Below are 25,662 nucleotides of genomic sequence, written 5' to 3'. Positions count from 1 at the left end.
ACGAACTGGACTGATCTTCTCCCTTTTGCGGAGGTGGCGTACAATAATTCTGTGCACAGCAGCACCGGTTACACGCCTTTCAGAGTAGCCACAGGAAAAGAGTTCAACCCAATACCTGAATATCCTCAGATGCCCTCCGCTTCCCAGACACTTGACCAGTGGGTGAAGGGGTGGGAAGAAGTTTGGAGAAACACAAAAGGGTTTCTGAGATCCATCCTTGAGACTATCGGCTTTATTTTTCTATTATTCTTAGGGCTTCTGCTATCATTATTGGTGCGACACATTCAGCCTGATTGAAGCCATTGTTAGGGAAAGAAAGAACTGCTAAACATCGGTGCCAAAGAGAGCGATAGCAAAATGTTACTGGAGGGTTTAAAAAAAAAGGAATTAACTGGGAACATTTGCCAGTCAGCACAAAGAAACGTGTCAGAAATATTATATTAAGCAAATGGGCATCGAACCGTTTCTGAAATCTAGCAGATTTTTTAAGTGGGTTGGTTAATTTAGTGGAGGCTAATAGCTGGAGTGAGGCTGCCTAGGAAAATACATTTTGAGAAATAATGTTCCATTTGTCCATCGTGTAATTGGAGACGTATCGCATTATTATAATGATTTGGAGAACCACCTGAAACTCCATCCAGATTTTTTTTTTTTTTTTTAAAAAAATCAAAATAAAGCTGTCACTCTTCACAGCTGCAGAAAAATAACACGGGGAATAAAAGAGTGTTATTTGGTTAATAAATATCCCTGAATTATACCTTTGGATTTTCTCCCCTTAATTTCTACTGGGTGCTGAAAACCCAGCAAATCTCACCAAATTCAAAATGGTGATTGCAACCGAGGGTATTTTGCTTCTAATATTCCTTTTTTTTTTGTAGCATTGCCCAAAGCACCATTAGATGGCCTAAACCCAAAATGCCCCACTGTTTGGCTTTCTTTGGCTAAAAAAAACCATAGACCCATCTCATCCTGCTTTTAGATTATTTTGGATGGTTCTCTGGGTACAGTATGAGCTGGGCTAAACCCATCGGCTGATTCTGCATAGATGCATGGATTTAAAGACCTTAACATCTTGGTAAAAACATTCTTGGGCATGCTCTTAAACAATAGTGGGCCTTATTCAAGATGACAATGAGGGTGCTTACCGCAAGGAAGTTGAGGGTTTGGTGAACTGGTGTAAGAAAAACAGCCTCGTTTTAAACGTTGGAAAAACCAAAGAGATCTTTGTCGATTTCAGAAAAGGCAGGCACTGCCACACACCATCTGTGCATTAATGATTCCCATGTGGAGGTGGTTAGCAGCATCAAATTCGTGGGTGTGCAGCTAACAAGTAGGCTGGCTTGGTCGCTCAACAGCGAGACCCTGGTGAAGCGGGCACAGCAGCGTCTGCATTTTCTGCGCCGCACGAGAAAAGCACATCTTCCTTCCCCTGTCCTCACCACTTTCTACAGAGAGCATCCTATCATATTGCGTTACTGTCTGGTTTGGAAGCATCCTTGCTTCGGACAGGAAGGCGGTGCAGAGAGTGGTGAGGACAGCAGAAAAGATCATGGGCAGTTCCCTCCCTCCCATCCAGGACGTGGCACAGAAGCGTTGCTTGAGCAGTGTCCGTAAGATTGTCTGGGACACTACGCGCCCTCTTCACAACCTGTTTTCCTTGTTAACTTCTGGGAGGGGGCTTCATGGTATCCATGAAGATTCACTCACAGTTTTGTTCCATACAGTATTAACCTTGTGAACTCTCAAGCTTCCCCTTTCCGCTATGTATCCAAGGTAGTTCCCACGTGGTTTATGTTGCTGATAGTTAGCTTTAGTTTGACAAGATTCTGTCTATAGGTCAGGAATGATAAAGAAATCTGCTTTAGAATCACAGTGTGCATTTCCTGTGGTTTTGGGAGCCTGGCACCTTGCCAGTCTTGATGGGGAGGGGTCTTCCACCTGGACGGTCCCTTGATTAATAAAATGTTGCTTCCCTGCTTATTTGGTGGTGGCTGCTGGAGATAGTTTCACGCTGCTTGTTTATTGATTTGTATCCAGCCTTTATTATCTTTACCAATAACTCAAAGCAAACATAAACAACAGACCTATTTTCCCCTCAACAGCCCTGTGAGGTGAGTTTGTGTGAAAGAGACTGACCGGCCTAAGATCAGCCAACTGGCTTTCGTGGCTAAGGGAGGACTTGAACTCAGGGTCTCCCGGTTTCTAGCGTGGTGCCTTAACCATTAGACTCAACTGGTTTCCTTCCGTGTCTTTCATGGTAGCTTTTAAATGATGTCCCATTAGACTTTATTTCTGCGTGTTTCCTGATGGCACCAGGAACCCAACAATTCAATCCAGCAGCTCAACAAAGGACAATAAAATGAAAAAGTATTTTTTTAAAAAAAAAATTGATCCTCAAATATCTGTTACAGTGTAGATGGAGGGCAGAGTGTTGTCAGTGTTTCCAAAAGACCCTGTGAGAAACAACTGAATCTCCCTTAAAAATGCCTTTATCATTTGTTCCTTTTTATTGGAGGGGGAAAGACTATTTCATAATAATAATAATAATAATAATAATAATAATAATAATAATAATAATAATAATAATAATAATAATAATAATAATAATAATAATAATAATAATAATAATAATAATAATAAAGTTGGAAGGGACCTTAGAGGTCATCTAGTCCAACCCCCTGCTCAGGCAGGAAAACCTATACCATTTCGGACAAATGGCTATCCAGTCTCTTCTTAAAAACTTCCAGTGTTGGAGCATTCACAGCTTCTGGAGGCAGGTTGTTCCACTGGTTAATTGTTCTCACTGTCAGGAAGTTTCTTCTCAGTTCTAGGTTGCTTCTCTCTTTGGTTAGTTTCCATCCGCTGCTTCTTGTCCTGCCTTCAGGGGCTTTGGAGAAGAGCTTGACTCCCTCTTCTTTGGGGCAGCCCCTGAGGTATTGGAAGACTGCTATCATGTCCCCCCTCGTCCTTCTCTTCATTAAACTAGACATATCCAATTCCAGCAGCCGTTCCTTATATGCTTTAGCCTCCAGTCCCCTGATCATCTTTGTTGTCTTCTCTGTACTCTTTCTAGAGTCTCAACCTCTTTTTTACATCGCGGTGACCAAAACTGGATGCAGTATTCCAAGTGTGGCCTCAACAATGCCTTGTAAAGTGGTATTAACACTTCACGTGGTCTTGATTCTATCCCTCTGTTAATGCAGCCTAGGACTGTGTTGGCCTTTTTGGCAGCTGCAGCACACTGCTGGCTCATATTTAAGGGATTGTGGTGCTAGAATGATTAAAGCACAGATATTGTACCAAACCTTTCTACTGACGTGTAAAAAGGCATTTTTTTTTTCTTTTTCTTCAAAAATAAAATACCTGCAACTTCCACGTCTCCAACCAGATGGATGGAGGTCTATGGAAAAAGACTAGACGTTGCCTTTTCACTGAGGCATGTGGCTAATTCATAACAGTTCATTTACTTTGATGGCTCCTTTCTGCACGTCAACTAATCTATGAAAGGCATTTGGTTATACGGACTTTTCAGATTCATCTATGAATGAATGATCTGCTATTAAGCGGAGGAATGAACCAGACAATTTTGGCGGATGGCCGCAAAAGGTTCATTGCAAATTATGAAAGGTTATTCAGTGACATCATTACTACTGAAAAGCAAACCAGTCTTAAAGCTTTCTAGTCAATCCCTTGCAATACTTCTCTGCAGTTGATCAGGACAAGAGTACATGGTGAGAAGACAGCATACTAAAAAGCAGAGACGTCACCCTGCCAACAAAAGTGTGGATAGTCAAGGCCATGGTTTTCCCAGTTGCAATGTACAGCTGTGAAAGTTGGACCATAAGAAAGGCTGAGCGCCAAAGAATGGAGGCCTTTGAACTCTGGTGCTGGAGAAGACTCCTGTGAGTCCCCTGGACTGCAAGGCGGTCAAACCGGTCCGTCCTGGAGGAGATCAACCCTGACTGCTCTTTAGAAGGCCAGATCCTGAAGTTGAAATTCAAGTCCTTTGGCCACCTAATGAGAAGGAAGGACTCACTGGAGAAGAGCCTGATGCTGGGAAAGATGGAGGGCAAGAGAAGAAGGGGACAACAGAGAATGAGGTGGCTGGATGGAGTCACTGAAGCAGTAGGCGAGAGCTTAAATGGACTCTAGAAGAGGGTAGAGGACAGGAAGGCCTGGAGGAACGTTGTCCATGCGGTCACGATGAGTTGGACACGACTTCACAACTAACAACAACATGGTGAGAATATCTGCCCAGGTCATCCTGTGGGATTGTCCTCTTCCATCCTAATCTTCAAGGATCAGCACAAGTTGTTTAGCAAATAAGCTGTGATGGCGGGACTTCCTGGAGGAGAATATTTGAAAAATATGACTGTTTGAGAATGTGAGGACATATTTTAGGTTATGAAGAAATGGCAGGGGCACTATCAAATCCGAGGAGCCAGAATGTGACCGTGAGCTGCTCAAGGTTATTTCTTTATTGCTGCATGCCTATTTACAAGAATCTCACCAGACTGACTGCATTCTCTCTTTGTGGGTGTTTGTGTGCGTAAAAAGTTTTATTAGCTTATAGTCTGCGATACAATGAAAATACAAAAGTAAATAGCGGTAAAAATGGGGAAGGGAAAAGGGAATAGAGAAGCGAGGTAGGAAAGAGAAAAACAGAAGGAAAGCTTCCAACTTCCTTTGGTGCAGCAAAGTAAAGTATCAACTTCAAACCTCAACTTTTTACTTTTACAAAATTGTCACGCTAATGATTTAATAGCTAACCAGCTTATGTAATGTATGATGTATGATGTAATGATGGGAATGACTCAGCAGGGTCTGTGTCCCTTTAAGAGCCAGCTGGGTCTGTGTCTTTTTAAGAGCCTCTGTATAAAAGGAAAGACTCCGCTGATGTGTTCTCTCTCTTCCGTTTCCTGCTGTAACTGCTGTGTGTTCGATCCTGCTGGATGAACACGTGTGTGTATATTGTTCCTGGTGTATGATATTGTCGATAGTGTAAGATAAACCACCATTTAATAATAGACCACTGTTTACTGTGTTTACTTCTGGGTTATCTCAGCGCCGTAAGACTGTGCATACTCCGACAAAAAGAATATAAGCTAGCCATTTCGATAACATCAAATCTATCTAATTGGTAAAACCCAAAATCAAAATTTCATAAAAAAAAAGGTTGGAGTTCGTGCTTCAGATCTTCACCAAAGGCAAACCGTGATTTTCACAAGCATAAGGATATGACTGACGTAAGAGAAACCTTGTCGGTCTATTCCAAAGTTCCTAAACCCCCCTCTTTTCTAGAACCAACGAATGATGACACGTTCTTGAGAATTCCAGTGGGGGGGGAAGTGTGGAAGGGGGTAAGTAGCTGGAGACTCCATCCCAGGCACCAAGAGAAAATGGCTGTCCCGGGGGGGGGGGAGGCTGTTTGCAAAATCACCCCCCCTACTTAAAGGAGCAGAAAATAAAATAACGATTAAATTGTGCAAACTGCACAGCGTTCCAATTAACTGCAATAAAATGCTGGCATTTCAAACAGGTTTTAAGAGCACCTTTTATTCCAGTCTTAAACGGCAAAACCTATTTTAAGAAATCCCTTTTTGGGGGAAAAAGCAAAAAAAGGAAACGTGATGAGGCATTTCCTTTTAAATCGGTTTGATTTGACGCTTTTTGTAAAACAAAATAAACCCGTGTATTGTGCAAAAATATTTTCAAACTTTTTTACTTTGAAATGAAAACTGATTCTGTATGCGTGCCTGTATGTTGTCAATCATTCTGTCTCCCCCCCCACATAGAATAATCCACCTTTTTTTCTGCTCTCCTGCCTTGCAAAAAGTTATTGCTTTTTCACCAGAATGTCAGGCCCAAAGAATCAAGAACAATATATGGGTTACTTCTGAGTTCTTTCATTATCTTACAAAGAACAGTTGCTGGAATTGGGTCTGTCTAGTTTAACGAAGAGAAGGACGAGGGGGGACAGGATAGCAGTGTTCCAGTATCTCAGGGGCTGCCCCAAAGAAGAGGGAGTCAAGCTGTTCTCCAAAGCGCCTGAAGGCAGCACAAGAAGCGACGGGTGGAAACTCATCAAGGAGAGAAGCAACCTGGAACTAAGGAGAAACTTCCTGACAGTTAGAACAATTAACCAGTGGAACCACCTGCCTCCAGAAGCGGTGAATGCTCCAACACTGGAAGTTTTTAAGAAGAGACTGGGCAGCCATTTGTACGAAATGGTGTAGGGTTTCCTGCCTGAGCAGGGGGTTGGACTAGATAATCTCCAAGGTCCCTTCCAACATTATTATTTTTGTTATTGTTGTTATTGTTATTATTATCTACTTACTTACTTCGAACTCCTAGAATCAAAGCTGGAAAGTTCTGTATTAGGTTCCTATGGATGGTGTCAGCCCAGTATTTTTATATATTCCAGCAAAGCCAGATTAAAGGGTTTAAAGCCATCAATTGAATCCAAAATGTTCATGAAAGACTCTTGACTGTGTTCCAAACAACTTGGGGGGAGAGAGCGTTGTTCAAAGAAAAGAAAGTCGTTTTATTAATGATTGCCATTATGTGTTTTTCTATTATGTATAATTATGAATGAAACCAAAGGAAAAAGTCCTTCTAGAATCTCTGAAATTGTTTGAGAATCCCCAAGGAACCGTTTTAGGAGTTCCGAGATCCCTCAATTGTGGGAATTCAGTAGCAAAAAGATGATTTAAAAAAAAAGAGAGAGAAAAAAAAGAAGGAAAAAGACATTTTCCACAATATTTTTATTTAACTACCTTGCAGTTCTGCCCGAGAAATTTGAAACTCGCTGTCATGCAATGTGCCAAATTTTGGTGACGGGGAACTGGGAATCCTGGGTGTTAAAGTCCACACATCTTAAAAGTTGCTGAGGTTGATCTAGAGATGATTTGAAATCTCTCTTTTGCAATAACAAAGCTGGTGGGTATAACAGCCTGGGTTTTGGTTTAGCCTTTAATGTTTGGAACCAGACGTAATTAAGCCAATTACGATACGTTTACATTAGACCTTGCGCCTTACCCCACTCCTGTGCATTCCCATGTTATGAGTTTAAATAAAGAAGAGTGGGGTTTTTTTTCCCTCTTTGGACTTCCTTGCATTTTGCTTCATGTTTGCTTTTTCTCTCCTGACAGCTGGATCAAGTGATCCGTCAGCGAAGCCTTTCCAGCTTGGAATTGTTCCTCTCTTGTGCTCAGAAGCAGCTGAGCTGTTTACTGCAGGAAGAGGTCACCGTGGCAGAGACAGCAGGACAGAATCCATAAGGTGGATCAATTCTCTCAAAAGGCCCTGGAGACCAGATGGAGAACTAGGATCCATCAGCCGGTCACGTTTGTGTTTTGATTAGATGTTCAGAATCTGTACTGCAGTCCTTGTAAAGCTACCGGTTGTGTGAAATCTTGTCAACCGCTCCCACGTAATTTTAACAAGAAAGGCAGTCATGGGCAAATCTCAGTAAAACAACTTATTCCCAAAATAGGTACATTTGTCATTTACAAACCTAAAGCTTCTTTTTTTTTTTTTTTAAATAATGTTGCACGGAGGGCCGCATCGCTTTTATTATGGATGCCATACTTAACTGGCATTGATCAAGTGGAAATAAAATAATGGTGAATGCCAGAAATAAAAGGAGAGCATTAGCGCTCATCCAAATTTGAAAACACTAATTGAAGACGTTTGAATGACAACTGGAATTGAAAAGCCTTATTATTTATTTGCATCGGTTCCAAAAATGGCCTGTGGCGTTCTCTGCTTTTGTGCCTTTTCGTGGGAAAAAAAAAACGCACGTCTTTTCAGTTTCGTAGTTTGTCTTAAGCTGGGGAACCCAGATCTGCTCAATTATTAGTTCTCTTGGTCTTACAAACGTTACGTTAAGATTATCGCCTTAATTCATGCAAGGAAATAACATGCATCCACACGGCGCCAGCGGCCCCATTTGTGCAGGTGCTAGCTGTTGCCGCTAGCCCCACGCGCATGCGCAAACGGGTCCATTACCCGGTGGCCAGTAAGCCACAGCCCAGTAGTAGGCCATGGCTCATAGGTTGGGGACCCCTGCCTTAGATTGTAAACTCAGTTCCATGCAACTTTTTTCTGATTTCTCATGACATGGTGATTTGTTGAGGGTGTGAAGAAGATGTTGAATGTTTTAAGCCAGGGGTCCTCAACCTTGGCAACTTTAAGACTTGTGGACTTCAACTGCCAGAATTCCTCAGCCAGCTGGAATTCTGGGAGTTGAAGTCCACAAGTCTTAAAGTTCCCAAAGTTGAGGACCTCTGTTTTAAGCTTTTTATTTTAGGGAGGAATTTAATGATTGGGGTGACTTTTGGACACACTCTGGTCTACCTTCTTAATTTGGGCTGTTCCACACAGTAAAAGACACGGCTAAGAACTGGCCACGTTGTGGTGAAATTCTAGTGACAGCGTCTCCGAGGGCATCGGAGCCATAGAGGGCGAGTTGGCCTCTGCCTGGCATGTCCACACCGGCTTTGAAAAGACGCAATCAATGTACAGAACTGGAACAGTCTCTGAAATTTCCACAGCTTTTTGCCGATGTGTAAAAGGAACGGAGGAGATAGTAGCGATGTAATTATTCACTTTGGGGTATACATTTTAATTTTTTTTCCCCCTGCCTTTTGCAATACACTACATGTTAACGATTTACAGGATGAAATAATTGAGCAACTTTTATGCTTGTTACTGTGAAAAATCATTCTTTACCAAATAATCCTGTGTCCGGTATGTTTCTTCAGGGAGTCTTTTTAAAGGTATGCATGAAGTGTGTGTGTGTGTGTGTGTGTGTGTGTGTGTGTGTGTGTGTTTTCTTCTCTGAACTCTGAGCCCCCACCTGCCAAGTTCACTTTGTGCTACGGCAGGCCACATTGGGTGAACAAGAGCTAGCATGCAACGGTCAGAAAGAGTCCTGCGTTGCAGGTCCACCCAAGAATCTTCCAGGGATGAGTGAACAGTTGCAAATAAGACGATGGAACCGCAAGGTCTCGTGCAGGATCCTTTCTTGAGCTAATTGGGAGGATCTTGATGGTGCCATCAAATTTCACAGTGCTTCTAATACCAACATAAAGAGCAGTTCAGGACTTCATTTCCATGACAGTAACTATACTGAGTTGTCCGTGAAATGGATTTGGTAACAGGAACGGTTGAAAAGGAAGCCCTGGCCTTCAGAAAGCTGCAGGGGCTGTAGATATTAGGGTGTTTTGCTTCATCCCTGACCCAACATCTTCAGACTTTACATGGCCCTTAGTAGTCAGCAGGCTCCTAAATCTGGCCACCTCTCTATAGTCAAAATGAAGGATTCCAGGTATACAGGTCAGCGCAGTGGTGAGAATGCGGTATTGCAGGCTGACTCTGCCTACTGCCAGGAGTTCGATCCTCACCAGCTCAAGGTTGACTCAGCCGTCCGTCCTTCCGAGGTTGGTAAAATGAGGGCCCAGATTGTTGGGGGCAAATAGGCTGACTCTGTAAACCGCTTAGAGAGGGCTGTGAAGCGGTATATAAGTCTAAGTGCTGACTCTGCCTACTGCCAAGAGTTTGATCCTCACCCGGTCAAGGTTGACTCAGCCTTCCATCGACTCAGCCTTTTACCGACGTCGGTAAAATGAGGACCCAGATTGTTGGGGACAATATGCTGACCCTGTAAACCACTTAGAGAATGCTGTAAGGCACTATGGAACAATATATAAGGCCTAGTACTATGATGTGTCTGCTTAAAGGATGAAAAATATTGCTTTCTTTTTTTTCCGGAACTCATCTTTTGGAAATTTACCTCTTTCTTAACCTGGTTGACAGTTTTTTCCTGTTCCTCCAAGATGTAACATTCTACATAAGATAAGAAGGCTTTGTAATGGTTTCTCCACTTTGGAGATGAGGATCTGCAAGGTGGATCAAAATTTCGAATTATCCAGATTTATCCCTGTTTCTACACACTTTGATTGTATGGACACTGATGTATTCGTGAACTTTTTGACTTTCCCCTTGAAATAATCCTGTTTGGATTTAGTTCCAGATTAATTAGCCAGAAACTCAAGATTCATTTGTTGGACACCAAGCATCCAAATAGTTACAATTCATCCACTGACTTGACATTATTATGTTTGGTTGCACAATCAGACAGATGTTTAGATAATAATAATAATAAGAAGAAGAAACATGCAGGACAGCTAAATGTTTTGCAGTGGTACATATTGTGCGTGCAAATTGCAATTGTGATCTACATTTCCTCTTTGTTGCTTCCTAGGAGGGAAAAAATGCAGAAGCCCATAAAACTGTGTCTTAAAAAATAGCAAGTGTTATGGGTAGTTTAGAACATCGTCTTTTCATAAGGTATCCAAAATTTTATTTGAAGCTGCGTTTAGAAAATAAAATTTTGTGGTTTTTACCTCTCTTGAAGCCATATTTATTTTACAGGGAGTGTTTTTACATTCATGACATTGTTTTGAGGGGAATAACTTTCTGCAATAACAGAATAACTTTCCTTTTTTCTTCTGCCTTGCAAACTGTCTCTAAAGAAATAGATCTTTTAATACGTGCCAGTTTGGGATTTTATTTATTTTTTTCATCTGTAATTCTGCACATTTCCGACTTCCTTATAAACCCAGCATTTTTTCCATTTTTTCCATTGTGCTTTGCGATTAACGAGGAACAGGAATGTCGAAGCATAAATAGTTGGGCTATTCTATCTTTCTCCCCCGTGATATTTTAACTGCCAATTTGACAGTTGGCTCTAAGAAAGGTAACAACGGACAGCAGCAACAAAATTGTGGGGTGAATTTGTCTCTTGACCACACGCAACTCTAGCACGGCACACAAATACATACGGAAAATCCTCACTAACATCTAGCTGAGCTGGAGCAAGGACTTGACCTTGCCAAAATATACTAAAGGCTCGTCTTTAGAGAAAATGCAGAGATGTCCCATTGGAAGATCACTTCTCAAAATTGCAAAACGACAACAATTGAAACACGTTTTACACAGGGAAGACACAATGCTGAGGTTTCCAGTTGTAGTTCTTTGACGTGTGTGGGTCCACATTGAATCAGCCCTCCATTTTGAATATGCCCTTACATATTAGATGGTCTGAACACGTCCAGTTCAACCTCCCCACTATTGCTTCCCTCATCAGCTTCCCCTTACTGTGAGATGGTTGTCAGGAAGCAGCATACAAGCAGTTGTGTCCTGCAGTTGTGTCCTGAAAAAGCACCTTTGGGACAACCATGACCTGGATGACTGAGAACCTCCATAGACTTTGGATGAGAAGTGATACTGAGAGATGGAAAACTCACAGTGGACTATATATACCAAGGTGAGAAGCAACCTAGAACTAAGGAGAAACTTCCCGACAGAACAATTAACCAGTGGAACCACCTGCCTCCAGAAGCGGTGAATGCTCCAACACTGGAAGTTTTTAAGAAGAAACTGGACAGCCATTTGTCCGAAATGGTATAGGGTTTCCTGCCTGAGCAGGGGGTTGGACTGGATGACCTCCATAATAATAATAATTATTATTATTACTTACACTTCAGAAAAAAAGAGAGTCCTGGCAGACATGCGAATCCTATTCAGGATTGTCCATTGCTGGTGTGGTAGTTCAAAGCCTGACACCTTTTTACGTGAAGTCATTTTTATGTTAATCAGAATACAGCTGGAAGGGAACTTGGAGGTCATCTAGTCCAACCCCCTGCTCAAGAAGGAGACTCTATGCCATTTCAGACAAGTGGCTGTCCAGTCTCTTCTTAAAAACTTCCAGTGTTGGAGCATTCACCGCTTCTGGAGGCAGGTGGTTCCACTGGGTAATTGTTCTAACTGTCAGGAAGTTTCTCCTTAGTTCTAGGTTGCTTCTCTCCTTGATTACTTTCTGTCGATTGCTTCTTGTCCTGCCTTCAGGAGCCTTGGAGAATAGCTTGACTCCCTCTTCTTTGGGGCAGCCCCTGAGATATTGGAAGACTGCTGTCATGTCCCCACTAGTTCTTTTCTCTAGACTAGCCATTCCCAAATCCTGCAGCCGTTCTTCATATGTTTTAGTCTCCAGACCTTTAATTGTCTTAGTTGCTCTTCTCTGCACTTTTTCCCAAAGTCTTAACATCTTTTTTTTTATTAAAAGTTTTATAAAAAATTACAATATAATCCCCCTCCCACCCCAAAAACCCCCCTCTTCCCCACTTCCCAGAGCTGTTCACAGGGTAACAATATAATAATCATAATCTAACTAACATTAACCAACTATTAAGTTACCAAATCTATAAAACATTTAACTCCCTTTTAACATAAATTTAAATAAATTAAAGTTAAACACAATAATGAACAAATAATAATATAATAATAATTAAAAATAACAAAAAAATAAACTATTATAAAGTATTGACAATAGTGATACTCTAAAATTTACTCAAAAACCAAATGGAACTTTTTAGTCCTATATTTATTCTGAATATAATCTATCCATCTTCTCCATCTTAACATCTTTTTTATAATATGGTGATCAACACTGAATGCAGTATTTCAGATGTGATCTTACTAAGGTTTTTATAAAGCAGTACTAATACCTCACATGATTTTGATTCTATGCCTCTGTTTATACAACCAAGGATTGCATTAGCTTTTTTGGCTGCTGCCGTACACGGCTGGCTCATAGTCAAATGATCGTCCACTAGGACTCCAAGGTCCCTCTCACAGTTACTGTTTTTGAGCCAGATTTTGCCTAATCTGTACTTGTGCTTTTGGTTTTTCCTGCCTAGATATAAAACCTTACTTTTCTCCACATTCAATTATGCCTTCCTAGGACTGGGCGATCAGCAATCCATTTGGCTTTCCTTTGGGAATCAGTGATAAAGTTATCAAATTCATAATGATTCAATGCTTCCCAGTCTCTTTAATACAGACTTTAATAAAGTCTCTTTAATACAGATATTGAGTCCAACTGCACACAGCTAAGTTCACCCAAATGTTTGGGCAAGTCTGATGACCACCTTGGAGGTCATCGAGTCCAACCCCCTGCCCAGGCAGGAACCCTACACCATTTCAGACAAACGGCTGTCCAATCTCTTCTTAAAAACTTCCAGTGAATGCTCCAACACTGGAGGTTTTTAAGAAGAGACTGGACAGCCGTTTGTCTGAAATGGTGTAGGGTTCCTGCCTGGGCAGGGGGTTGGACTCAATGACCTCCAAGGTCCCTTCCAACTTTATTATTATTATTATTAAGAGAAAATCAGGACAATCAAGCACTTTTGAAGACAGTCAACGCATGGGGAGAAAGCAGCCTTTCCAATTGCGGTATTAAAAAGATAAAGAAAGCATTTTTTTAAAAAACACCCCACACGTTGAAATGTTATTTCTGTCAACGTTTGGTCATTATTACATCGTTGTGGAATTTGGTTTACAGTCTTTTGTTTGGCACCTGAACTCTTTGAGTGTCACAAATGACTTCATTACAGCTGCCTCCAGTTTTAAGAGACAGAAAAGTTAATTAGAAGAAGTTTAAAATAGATTTCTGACGGCGTTTGTGGTAAGAAATGAGCACTAACTGGCGAAGGATGGCTCTGAGTTAAGTTGCATAAAATGGGGGGGATTAAAAAGGCGCAGGGTACTTATACTCTATTATGTCTAGTGGAGAGTCTTGTTTTACTACTCATTAGCAGATTTTAGAATCCCAATCTATTGAATAAGCATCTTCTTGACTTTGGAAGTGGTGTCTCTCAAATTTGGCAACTTGAAGATGTTTGGATACCAACTCTCAGAATTTCCCAGACAGCAACATCATAAGGTTGCTGCAACTTTTTTTTTCAGTGTCGTTGTAATTTCAAACAATCGCTGTTTGAAGGTCTGGTTGTCATCAATATAACAGCGACACCGAGTTCTCTTTTTCCAACTGGTTGAAGATTTTGTTATTATGAAACATAACAATACATTTAATAATAATGAGGATAATAACGTGAGTCAGACCTTACCTTGTTTCCTATGTTCTGTATAACCAAGTCTGTTTAAAAAATAAGATTGTTATCACCCCTATAATTTGCAAAATCTTATCATGCTTATTCTGCTTCTTGGAAAAATCTGGGGTCTCTTAATTTCCAAGCAATTGAAAAACTTATTCGGGTTTTTGAGGTTTCTCTTGGCTGGGTATAAGAAATGTAACCTATTGGAGATGTTTTGGATTACAAATTTAAGACAACACATTCCAATGGGCTTAGACCTCCAAACTTGGCAACTTTAAGATTTGTGGATTTTAACTCCCAGAATTCCCCAGCCAGCATAACTAGCTGAGGAATTCTGGGAATTGAAGTCAGCAAGTCTTAAAAGTTGCCAAGTTTGAAGACACCTGGCTTAGACGAATGCCCTCTGAATGCTGGGTAGTGGGCAGGACCACCTTAGAAAGGTGATTAACCAAGTATATTTAATTATCTATTTCCCCTCTACTTGGAGAAAAAAAATACTTAGGTTGCATTGCAATACATTTCCATTAAAGCACATCTACAGTAAGAAAAGGATTACGTAGTACTAAAGTTCTTTGGTGTGTGTCTGTTTGATTGTAACCTTCAGTTGGGTGAAACAGTGCACCATAATTTTTTAACTTTTAGGTAACTGGGCAAGCTTACCCAATGCATCCAAGACTCATGACTCCTGTGGGATTGAAATTTGGCAACGTTTTATTGTCATTTCCAATGCTACCTAACAGCTTCCTACAGGGAAAGTCATTGGGGAAGCTGGCGGGAAGTCGGAACTCACACGCATCCCCAGTGCTTTTTTTACCTGCTCACGAGCAGACAAAAAGCCAACGCAATCTTAGGCTGCATTAACAGAGGGATAGAATCAAGGTCATGTGAAGTGTTAATACCTCTTTATAATCCCTTGCTAAGACCACACTTGGAATACTGCATCCAGTTTTGGTCAACACAATATAAAAAAGATGCAGAGATTCTGGAAAGAGTGCAGAGAAGAGCCACAAAGATGATCAGGGGATTGGAGGCTAAAACATATGAAGAACAATTAAAGGAACTGGGCATGGCTAGTCTAGTGAAGAGAAGGCCTTGGGCTAACATGATGGTGGTCTTTCAATATTTGAGGGGTTGCCACAAAGAAGAGGGGGAGGGGGTCAACCTGTTTTCCAAAGCACTAGAAACAACGGATGGAAACTAACCAAGGAGAGAAGCAACCTAGAACTAAGGAGAAATTTCCTAACAGTGAGAACAATTAACCAGTGGAACGGCTTGCCTTCAGAAGTTGTGGGTGCTCCATCACTGGAAGTTTTTAAGAAGAGAGTTGTCCAGAATTGTATAAGGTCATCTGCTTGTGCAGAAGTTTGGACTAGAAGATCTTCAAGATCCCTCCCAACTCTGTTGTTCTGCTTAGGTGAGGAAATGTTTCTGAAATAATGATGCAACAGGTGACAGATTGTCCAGCAATGTTTGACTCTAGATTCACCATGTTTATGTTGCTGTGGGGTTCTGGGCGGTAAAAAATAGTCTACATCTACTATCACTTCCTCATAAGCCATACCATTCCTTGAATAAAGATGGGGAGCCCAGAACAGTGGTGGCGAACTTATGGCACGGGTGCCAGAGGTGGCACTCGGAGCCCTCTCTGTGGGCACACGTGCCGTTGCCCCAGCCTTGCCTCCCCCCGTGACCCCCTCCTCTCCAGCAGCCCCCCTGGAGGAGAGTCGTCCCCGAGCATGGCCCACACGGAGCAGCGCAACCAAGAACATGGCAGCCAGGCAACATAGACACCCCATCATGCAGTTGATGCTCTGCCCTCACACCCCATCATGCAGTTGATGCTGCAGTGTGCGGGCAGAGGGTGTGGCTGCCATAGCGCTGCTGGGCTGCCTGGGCGATCTGCGGCGGGCCCTGGAGGCGGTGAGTGATCCTGTGGGCAGGCAGGGCAGGGGATGGGGGGGCAGAGAGGGAGCGGGGCAGGGGGGTGCAGTGGGGGCGGGGCCAGGTTTTGGGTACTCGGTCTCTAAAAGGTTCGCCATCACTGGCCCAGGATATACCCTGTCCTGTATTGGAAGCATCTGCTCTCCTAATACTAAGCTTTGAAATAATTGTTCGTGACAAAATTTGGAGCAAATCAAAGCTGATGGGAAGACAACCTAAAAAGAAACAATATTCAAAGCCACATCTGGAATTCACCTCATCTAGCCAAGCCTTGCACACAAGGACATGAGATAAAAAGGAACAAGTGTGAGGGATACATGGGTTGCACGTAAATCCCTTGGACCCTGCGTTTTTCTCTTCCAGCTTCTGAGCAATACAAAGGCTTGCAAAACAAAACATGGCCTTGACTGCAGGATTGTGGTTGCCATCTTGACTTTGTTGACCCCTTTCCTGAGGACATTTGTGCTTCATCTTCCAGAGCAATGCGGTCAGAAAATCTCTGTGGTGTTTTCAAGGCTTCACAGAGAGCGTAATACCTCCAAACAACCATAAAAACAACATTTTATTTTATTTTATTTTATTTTATTTAAAAAAAAACAAGAATCTAACTCCCTTTCTCTCTTGTGCCTTCTTTCACAGACCTTCATGAGTGGAAACAGCAAATGGAAGGTATCAACCAAACGTTGACTAGGAGACCTCAAATTCTACCCTGTAAATAAAACAATAATAATATTTTTAAAAAGATCCCATATAAAGGCCTGGAGAATAAAACATACGAAGAACAGCTACGGGACTTGTGTTTGGCTAGTCTAAAGAAAAGAAGAAATAGGGGAGACATGATAGCAGTATTCCAGTATTTGAGGGGGTGCCACAAAGAAGACGGGGTCACGTTATTCACTAAAGCACCAGAGGGAAGGACGAGAAACAATGGTTGGAAACTGACCCAAGAGAGAAGCAACATGGAATTAAGGAGAAACTTCCTGACAGTGAGAACAATCAACCAGTGGAACAGAAGCTGCCTTCAGAAATCATGGGAGATTTTAAAGAAGAGACTGAGATGGTATAGGTTCTCCTGCTTGAGCAGGGGTATAGGTTCTCCTGCTTGAGCAGGGGGCTGGACTAGAAAACCTCCAAGGTCCCTTCCAGCTTTGTTCTATTCTATTCTATTCTATTCTATTCTATTCTATTCTATTCTACTCTACTCTACTCTACTCTACTCTACTCTACTCTACTCTACTCTACTCTACTCTATTCCTCATTCCATTCTATTCTATTCTTCATTCCATTCTTCATTCCATTATTCTCTTCTCTTCTCTTCTCTTCTCTTCTCTTCTCTTCTCTTCTCTTCTCTTCTCTTCTCTTCTCTTCTCTTCTCTTCTCTTCTCTTCTCTTCTCTTCCATTCCATTATTATTCCATTATTATTCTATTCTATTCTATTCTATTCTATTCTATTCTATTCTACTCTACTCTACTCTACTCTACTCTACTCTACTCTACTCTACTCTACTCTACTCTACTCTACTCTATTCTATTCTATTCTATTCTATTCTAAAATTAGGCACCTTAATTAGGCTAGTTTCAAGAGTTTAAAACTGTACAGATAATAAGAGCCTTCCAGTCAAGCCCATCTGTCACAGATTCAACGGATGTCTGGTTGACATTCAAAAATCATGTCCATTCTTGCTCGATGGATATCAAAGTGGGGTTGATACCTAGACGCTGGTTGCTGATGTGTGCATTGCCTATTAAGGCAATCGTCCTTAATAAGCCAATTGGCTTGTGTTTCTCCCCTCGCTTGAAGCGGGAGAAAAAATGTGCAGGCTGTGTGAGGAAAAAGGAATCCTTAAAACCTCCTTTGAACCTTCACACGGCCCGGGATGATATGTACACACCAGACGTATAGAGTTTGGATGAGAGCAGAAGGAAGGCATCCTTGAACTCCACGGGGTGAACTGATATTTCAATGTCAGAAGGAAAGAGGAAGCCAGCCAAGAGATTAAGTTGCCCTCCGTTATGTATGCCCGAAAGAACAATCCATCAGGTGCTGTGACACCCTTGTTATTTTCCATCTGTTTGAGCAGGGGATCTGTTCAGGCTCAGCGCAATGAGCTGTTGACTCTGGATCAGGAACTACTACTGGCTGGCATGCCCAGCTTTCGAGTGACTTAACCGTGCAAGATAGATGAAATGGTTTCCAACGTAGACCTAAGGAGCCCCTCAGCGGAGTAAACATTGATTTTGGAGGAGGGGTTCTCTCTCTCTCTCTCTCTCTCTCTCTCTCTCTCTCTCTCTCTCTCTCTCTCTCTCTCTCTCTCTCTCTTTTCCAATTTCTCTTTCTACACCCCATGCCAAAAGGGCTGTAAAAAGGATCCCTGTCCTCCTTCTTTCATAGCTGCCCATTCTGGAGCTTGAGGGAAGCTGCAAATGAGTGGAACTTGCGAGGAATCTGCCCACACGAGGAGTGCCAGGGACCAGCCTCGGCTGCTCGTGGTTGTACACCACTTAGAAATGAGGTAAGGGATAGGAGGCCGCCCAGCGCTCACGGGTGGCCCTTGACAGCTGATTCACTAAGTTCGCTCTATGCTCAGCCGACCAGCACATGCCCATAAATCAAAGAGCTGTGATTTTTCTCCCTGAAGTAACTTGTTTGCTTTATTTATTTGGAAAAATTCAGTAACTGCCCTCTCCAGAGCTCGCACTAATGGAGGCTTAGTGGAGAATGTTTAGTCTTAACAGTGTGTGGTTTCCTCCGCTGGCTTATGAATCGCACTCTGAAGAGAGACAACGCTGGTCCCGAAGTGTGATAAATATACACGTGGAGATAAGCCATCTCTCCCTCTTCGCGGAACAAAGCCTGGCTATAAGGGGGTGAGGTCTGCGTGGCCCACCTCCCTCTCTTGGAAGCTTACATAGCTGAGCAGCAGCAGGAAGCAACCTTTTTGTAGGGCAATCGTACAACTTCTTGACAACTGTAGCCTGTTCACGTCAAATAAGGTTCCACGTAAAGAACCAACAGCTTATGCAACTTCTGGAGGAGAAGAGAGAATCCATTCGGTCAGCGCATTAAGCAACGTCTTAAGAGTCATCTTGAAGAGGTCTGCAAAAAAAGATGTTGAGACTGTAGAAAGAGTACAGAGAAGAGCAACAAAGATGATCAGGGGACTGGAGGCTAAAGCATATAAGGATCGGTTGCTGGAATTGGGTATGTCAAGTTTAATAAAGAGAAGGACAAGGGGGGACAGGATAGCAGTGTTCCAATATCTCAGGGGCTGCCCCAAAGAAGAGGGAGTCAAGCTGTTCTCCAAGGCGCCTGAAGGCAGGACAAGAAGCAACGGATGGAAACTAATCAAGGAGAGAAGCAACCTAGAACTAAGGAGAAACTTCCTGACAGTGAGAACAATTAACCAGTGGAACAACCTGCCTCCAGAAGCGGTGAATGCTCCAACACTGGAAGTTTTTAAGAAGAGACTGGACAGCCATTTGTCTGAAATGGCATAGAGTCTCCTGCCTGAGCAGGCGGTTGGACTAGATGACCTTCAAGGTCCCTTCCAACTTTACTATTATTATTATTATTATTATTATTATTATTATTATTATTATTATTATTAAAGAAGAAGAAGAAGTAGGCGGTGATCTTAAGGGATGTATTAAATTCATCAAAAGGAGAATGGAAAACAGCACCGAGGAGGCTTCAAGGAAACATCCATCACAGCAAGTGATCAAAACGGCAGTCTAGCCAGCTGAGAATCTTTGAGGAATTCAGCCTCGTCTCTTCGAAAATCTTCCAGGGAACCGTTCCTGGGATTGGTTCACTCATTTTAGGCAAATTGGGGTAGTTTTGGGTTTGGGTGTTCTTCTTTTGTTTACCAACAGGGTGTATTTATGCTCGAGGCTTCATTCTCTCTCCAGTGCTTTCCAGTATCTGTATGAAACCACCGCAGGAGAACATCCAGAGTAGGATGCTGCTAATGGTCAAAGCGGTTTCTCTGCCACATCTTCAGATCCTGGTGTGGTCCTCCTGAATGCGAGTTGTTAGGAGGGATGTAGGACATTCTAGGAATTCCTTGTAGGATATTGATAATTCCAAGCAGGTTAAGGGTCTTCTCTTTCTGGGAGGCAGATACCGCCCAGAAATAACAGGCTATAATAATAATAATGATGATAACATTGGAAGGGACCTTGAAGGTCATCTAGTCCAATCCCCTGCTCAGGCAGGAAACCCTATACCATTTCGGACAAATGGCTGTCCAGTCTCTTCTTAAAAACTTCCAGTGTTGGTGCATTCACCGCTTCTGGAGGCAGGTTGTTCCACTGGTTAATTGTTCTAACTGTCAGGAAGTTTCTCCTTAGTTCCAGGTTGCTTCTCTCCTTGATGAGTTTCCATCCGTTGCTTCTTGTCCTGCCTTCAGGTGCTTTGGAGAATAGCTTGACTCCCTCTTCTTTGGGGCAACCCCTTGGCTATTGTAACACTGCTATCATGTCTCCCCTCATCCTTCTCTTCATTAAACTAGACATGCCCAATTCCAGCAACCGCTCTTTATATGCTTTAGCCTCCAGTCCCCTGATCATCTTTGTTGCTCTTCTCTGCACTCTTTCTAGAGTCTCAACATCTTTTTTACATCGTGGTGACCAAAAACCTGCTTAGGGTTTTTCCAGATTTAAGTCTTTTTCTGTTCAGGTATAGGCCAGGAACTTTCTTCTCAAGCTTTCCTTAATAAAAGAATGACCTTAGTCCTATTTTTATGATTCCTGTTTTATGGTTTTATTCCAAACCTATCTTGCACGCATCTGCTATCCTCGTTCCAAGCTTTGAAAGAATTGTTTGGGACAATTAAGTTGGGAGCGTATCGAAGCTTGTGGGAAGGAAAGAAAATATATATCAAAAATATATTCAAAGCCACATTCGGAGCATCTAACCAACCAATTGCACACAAGGACGTGGGTTAAAAAGGAACAAGTGTGAGTGGTGCATTTGTTACACGTACATCTCTTGGGCCCTACGTTTTTCTCATCCAGCATCTCAGCAATGCAAAGGCACACCAAAAAAGAAGTGGCCTTGATTGCATTGTTGTGGGTGCCCTCTCGACTTTGTTGACCCCTTTCCTGAGGACATCTGTGTTCACAAAATGGCACCAAATTCATTCTAGTTTTCTTCATGATGGTGTTTGTCAAGCAGGTAATTAGGTGTAGAGAGATTCTCTCTCTGGATAACATATTTATTCAGCCCTGGACAAAGGAGAGTACTCCCATGAAGCTGGGATGCAATTTCAAGCAAGTATGTATAGGTCAGTGATGGCGAACCTTTTAGAGACCGAGTGCCCAAAAACTGGCCCCACCTATGCTCCGTCCCCACCCCGCCTGCCCGCAGGGCCACTCACTGCTTCCAGGGCCCGCCGCAGATCGCCCAGGCAACCCAACAGTGCCATGGTGGCCACGCCCTCTGCCCGCGCCCCGCAGCATCAACGGTGCGCAATGGGGCGTGAGGACAGAGTCTTGTCTACGCTGCCTGGCTACCATGTCCTTGGCTGCGCTTCTCCGCGTGGGCCACACTCGGGGGTGACTCTCCTCCAGGGGGGCTGCTGGTGAGGAGGGGGTCGCGGGGGCAGGCAAGGCTGGGGCAACGGCACGTGTGCCCAGAGAGAGGGCTCCGAGTGCCGCCTCTGGCACCCGTGCCACAGGTTCGCCACCACTGGTATAGGTTTTGTAGTTATATAAACAGGAATATGGTCATACTAGATAAGATATAGCAGTTCCAAAATACTTGTGCACGTACCCATTTATTTTTCAGCGTTCACCCACTTGTTTTTTAACCTTGCTAGTAATTTCTTATCAGGTTTCCAGGTCCCTCAAGAGCTAGCCTTCCTTCCCAGGGCTCTGTCTTGGGCCCAGTGCTCTTCAACATCTTCATCAATGATTTGGATGAGGGGATAGATGGGAAACTCATCAAATTTGCAGACGACACCAAGCTGGGGGGAATGGCCAACACTTCAGAAGACAGGCTTAAGATACAGGAGGATCTGGACAGACTTGAACCTTGGGCCCTATCTAACAAAATGAAATTCAATGGTGAAAAAAGCAAGGTTCTACATTTAGGCAAGAAAAACCAAATGTGCAGGTATAGTATAGGCGGTATCCTGCTCAATAGTAGCAACTGTGAGAGGGGCCTCAGACAATCACTTAAATATGAGCCAGCTTTGTGTTGCAGCTGCCAAAAAAGACAACACAGTGCTAGGCTGCATCAACAGAGAGATAGAATCAAGATCATGTGAAATGTTAATACCACTTTATAACGCCTTGGTAAGGCCACATCCAGTTTTGGTCACCACGATGTAAAAAAGATGTTGAGACTCTGGATAGAGTGCAGAGAAGAGCAACAAGGATGATTAGGGGACTGGAGACTAAAACATATAAGGAATGGTTGCTGGAATTGGGTATGTCTAGTTTAATGAAGAGAAGGACAAGGGGGGACAGGATAGCAGTCTTCCAATATATCAGGGGTGGCCCCAAAGAAGAGGGAATCAAGTTATTATCCAAAGCACCTGAAGGCAGGACAAGAAGCAACAGATGGGAACTAACCAAGGAGAGAAGCAACCTAGAACTAAGGAGAAACTTCCTGACAGAACAATTAATCAGTGGAACAACCTGTCTCCAGAAGTTGTGAGTGCTCCAACACTGGAAGTTTTCAAGAAGAGACTGGACAACCATTTGTCTGAAATGGTATAGGGTTTCCTGCCTGAGCAGGGGGTTGGACTAGAAGACCTCCAAGGTCCCGTCCAACTTTGTTGTTGTTGTTGTTATTTCCATCATTTTGACACAAGAACCTTGTGACCAACTATCAGAGTTGTGAGAATCCTGATCAACATGTTGAACCAATAATGCAAAATGTGTATGGTGGAGCTGAGAAGTAACTACGTTTAGAGTTGCAACTGTGGAGCATGGTAGCAGACTCAGGAAAAAGGAGTGAATTAGGGCAGAAAAGATGCTGGCTACACCGGGGAGTCAAAATGGCTGAGGGTGAAGATTATTCACCAAGAGAATCCAGACCACAACAGGATGTCACCCTTTCCATCTTCCAAATCACGTCCGTGTAGTGTCAGCCTTAGGAATTCATGCAGCGTGCTTGTAATTCATGGCATCTGAGTCAAGAGAAAAATAAACCCTTGGGATTAAATATTATGTTCAAATGACTTGAACTGGTAGCAGCCAAAAAAGGAAACAAACACACTCTGTTTAAAAATACACAAGTTTTTTTTTTTTTCACAATGAAAAAAAATCCGGAATATCTGACGCATTTATACCCTTTAATAAAATTATTAACTGGGAAATGAAGTCATCTATTTTTCTTTTAAGATCCACTATTTTTGTTTACATACCCAGGTGACAGTTAAAATGTCTTCATCAATCTCTCCAAATATTTCTTTTCTCACCTCTGATAGGGTTACATTCCATGGTGAGCTTGAACGAATAGGATGTTTCACAGAGCTTCATTGCCCACTTGGTCCAGAGTGTTAGAAATATTTTTGCAATTCTACTGAAGCCTCCAAGATTATAAACAAAGCAGCTGTTTCTCCTACGTGTCTCTCAGACACATTAGATCAGGGCTGTCCAATCTTGGCAACTTTAAGACCTGTGCGTTTCGACTCCCGGTATCCCCCAGACAGCCCTGCTCTTGTTGGTATCATCATAATGGTTATTGTTACTTCGTTGTTATGATTATTATTACTTTATTGTTTTGCATGTACACTGAGAGTTTATGTATCGGAGACAAATTCCTTGTGTGTCTAATCACATTTGCCTCATAAAGTATTTTATATTTTATTTTATTCTATTCCATTCCATTCCATTCTCTATTCCATTCCATTCCATTTTCTATTCTATTCTATTCTATTCTATTCTATTCTATTCTAGTCTAGTCTAGTCTAGTCTAGTCTAGTCTAGTCTTTATTCCATTCTCTATTCTATTCTGTTCTGTTCTGTTCTGTTCTGTTCTATTCTCTATTCCATTCTCTATTCCATTCCATTCCATTCTATTCCATTCCATTCTATTCCATTCCATTCTATTCCATTCCATTCTCTATTCCATTCCATTCTCTATTCTATTCTATTCTATTCTATTCTATTCTATTCTATTCTATTCTATTCTAGTCTAGTCTAGTCTAGTCTAGTCTAGTCTAGTCTAGTCTAGTCTAGTCTAGTCTAGTCTAGTCTTTATTCCATTCTCTATTCTATTCTATTCTGTTCTGTTCTGTTCTCTATTCCATTCTCTATTCCATTCCATTCCATTCCATTCCATTCCATTCCATTCCATTCCATTCTATTCTATTCTATTCTATTCTATTCTATTCTATTCTCTATTCCATTCTCTATTCGATTCCATTCGATTCGATTCGATTCCATTCTATTCTATTCTATTCTATTCTATTCTATTCTATTCTATTCTATTCTATTCTATTCTATTCTATTCTATTCTATTCTATTCTATTCACCAAAGCACCAGAGGAAGGACGAGAAACAATGCTTGGAAACTGATCAAAGAGAAAACAAACCTGGAATTAAGGAGAAACTTCCTGACATTGAGGACAATCAACCAGTGGAACAGAAGCTGCCTTCAGAAATCATGGAAGATTTTAAAGAAGAGACTGGACAGTCTACTTGTCTAAGATGGTATAGGTTCTTCTGCTTGAGCAGGGGGCTGGACTAGAATATATTCAAGATCCCTTCCAGCTCTGTTCTGTTCTGTTCTACATTTCAATCCAATCCAGTCCAATCCAATCCAGTGGGAGATGTGCTTTCATTTGAGGACAGCCTATAGGATGCATCCTTTTCTAGCCACTGTTTTAGAGACCCTCCCTCCCTCCCCCGAGCCTCCAAGATGTTGCTGGAGTTGGAGAGTCAATCTTTTGGGACCATCTTTGCATTTTTTGGGTGTTGGGGAGGTTTTACTGGGCACAGGAGGTGCCTTGTCATATCCAAAGAATTTTTCCATTTGCTATATCTAGGTGGGAAAAAAAAAAACCCTGTGCATGGCCTCTGCGAATGTGGATGCTGATGTTCCTGGAGAAGATGACATGGAATTTGTGATGCAGACACAATTTGCGTGCCATGCGCAGCTCTCAAGCGCAACGCCGTTGAAATCGGAATCCTCGATTGAACGGCTTTCTCTACATTTGCATCAAAATTAATGATATTTCACGAGCAGAGTGCAATTTGGGTAGGCAGAACGTTTGCTGAGTGAAGGCAGAATCCAAATGGAAAGTCTTCCCAATTAAAAAAGGAGACAGACAGGAGTTTCCGTCATTTAATTGGGGCAGGAATCACAATTTCCTAACGATATAGCTTCACTTTCTTATTTTCCTTTTAGTCAAGTACTGGACCTTTTTTTTTTTTTTTTTTTTAAGCATTAACACTTCTGGTTTTCTGCCTAGTTGGTAAACGTCGTTGATGTGCGTTGGTGGTACAAGGGTATTACATGCTGTTTTAAAGATTAGTAATAATAATAACAGGAATGTATATACTCAGTTTGCAGACAGAGCTGGTTCCCAAAGTGCTGCTGCCTTGTTTATAGCACTATTATATTTTGAATTCCTGCATACTTCTGAATGCTGCAGGGATAAGCAATGAAATTTAATGTTCAAGCTTGTTTCCACCCCCCACCCCCCAAAGCTGGCTCCTTCAAAAGTGAAACTTTCTTGCACAAGATGTCCCAGCACACAAGGATGAAGGCCATCAAAAGAACTGGCTATTTTTTTCTTTTTTTTT

General features: G+C 42.2%; 2 protein-coding genes across 2 annotated transcripts in view; both read left to right on the top strand.

Annotated features, from left to right (window-relative positions):
- LOC107296511 (coiled-coil domain-containing protein 91-like) overlaps positions 1 to 7,542 on the top strand; it is a gene marked incomplete at its 5' end in the record, with an annotated part of 29,456 nt that extends 21,914 nt beyond the window's left edge. Inside the window, one exon of the mRNA XM_015825865.1 lies at positions 7,152 to 7,542. Coding sequence (XP_015681351.1) covers positions 7,152 to 7,280 — 129 coding nt within the window. The remainder of the gene's footprint in view (positions 1 to 7,151) is intronic.
- Positions 7,543 to 7,989: 447 nt separating this feature from the next.
- The window catches only part of LOC107296510 (fatty acyl-CoA reductase 1-like), a 139,512-nt gene continuing 121,839 nt past the window's right edge, over positions 7,990 to 25,662 (top strand). Inside the window, exon 1 of the mRNA XM_015825864.1 lies at positions 7,990 to 8,020. Coding sequence (XP_015681350.1) covers positions 7,990 to 8,020 — 31 coding nt within the window. The remainder of the gene's footprint in view (positions 8,021 to 25,662) is intronic.

The sequence above is a fragment of the Protobothrops mucrosquamatus genome, unplaced genomic scaffold, assembly GCF_001527695.2.
Source record: "Protobothrops mucrosquamatus isolate PMUCROS unplaced genomic scaffold, P.Mucros_1.0 scaffold2847, whole genome shotgun sequence".
In the NCBI taxonomy this organism is placed as follows: Eukaryota; Metazoa; Chordata; class Lepidosauria; order Squamata; family Viperidae; genus Protobothrops; species Protobothrops mucrosquamatus.
This window is presented reverse-complemented; position numbering and strand designations above follow the sequence as displayed.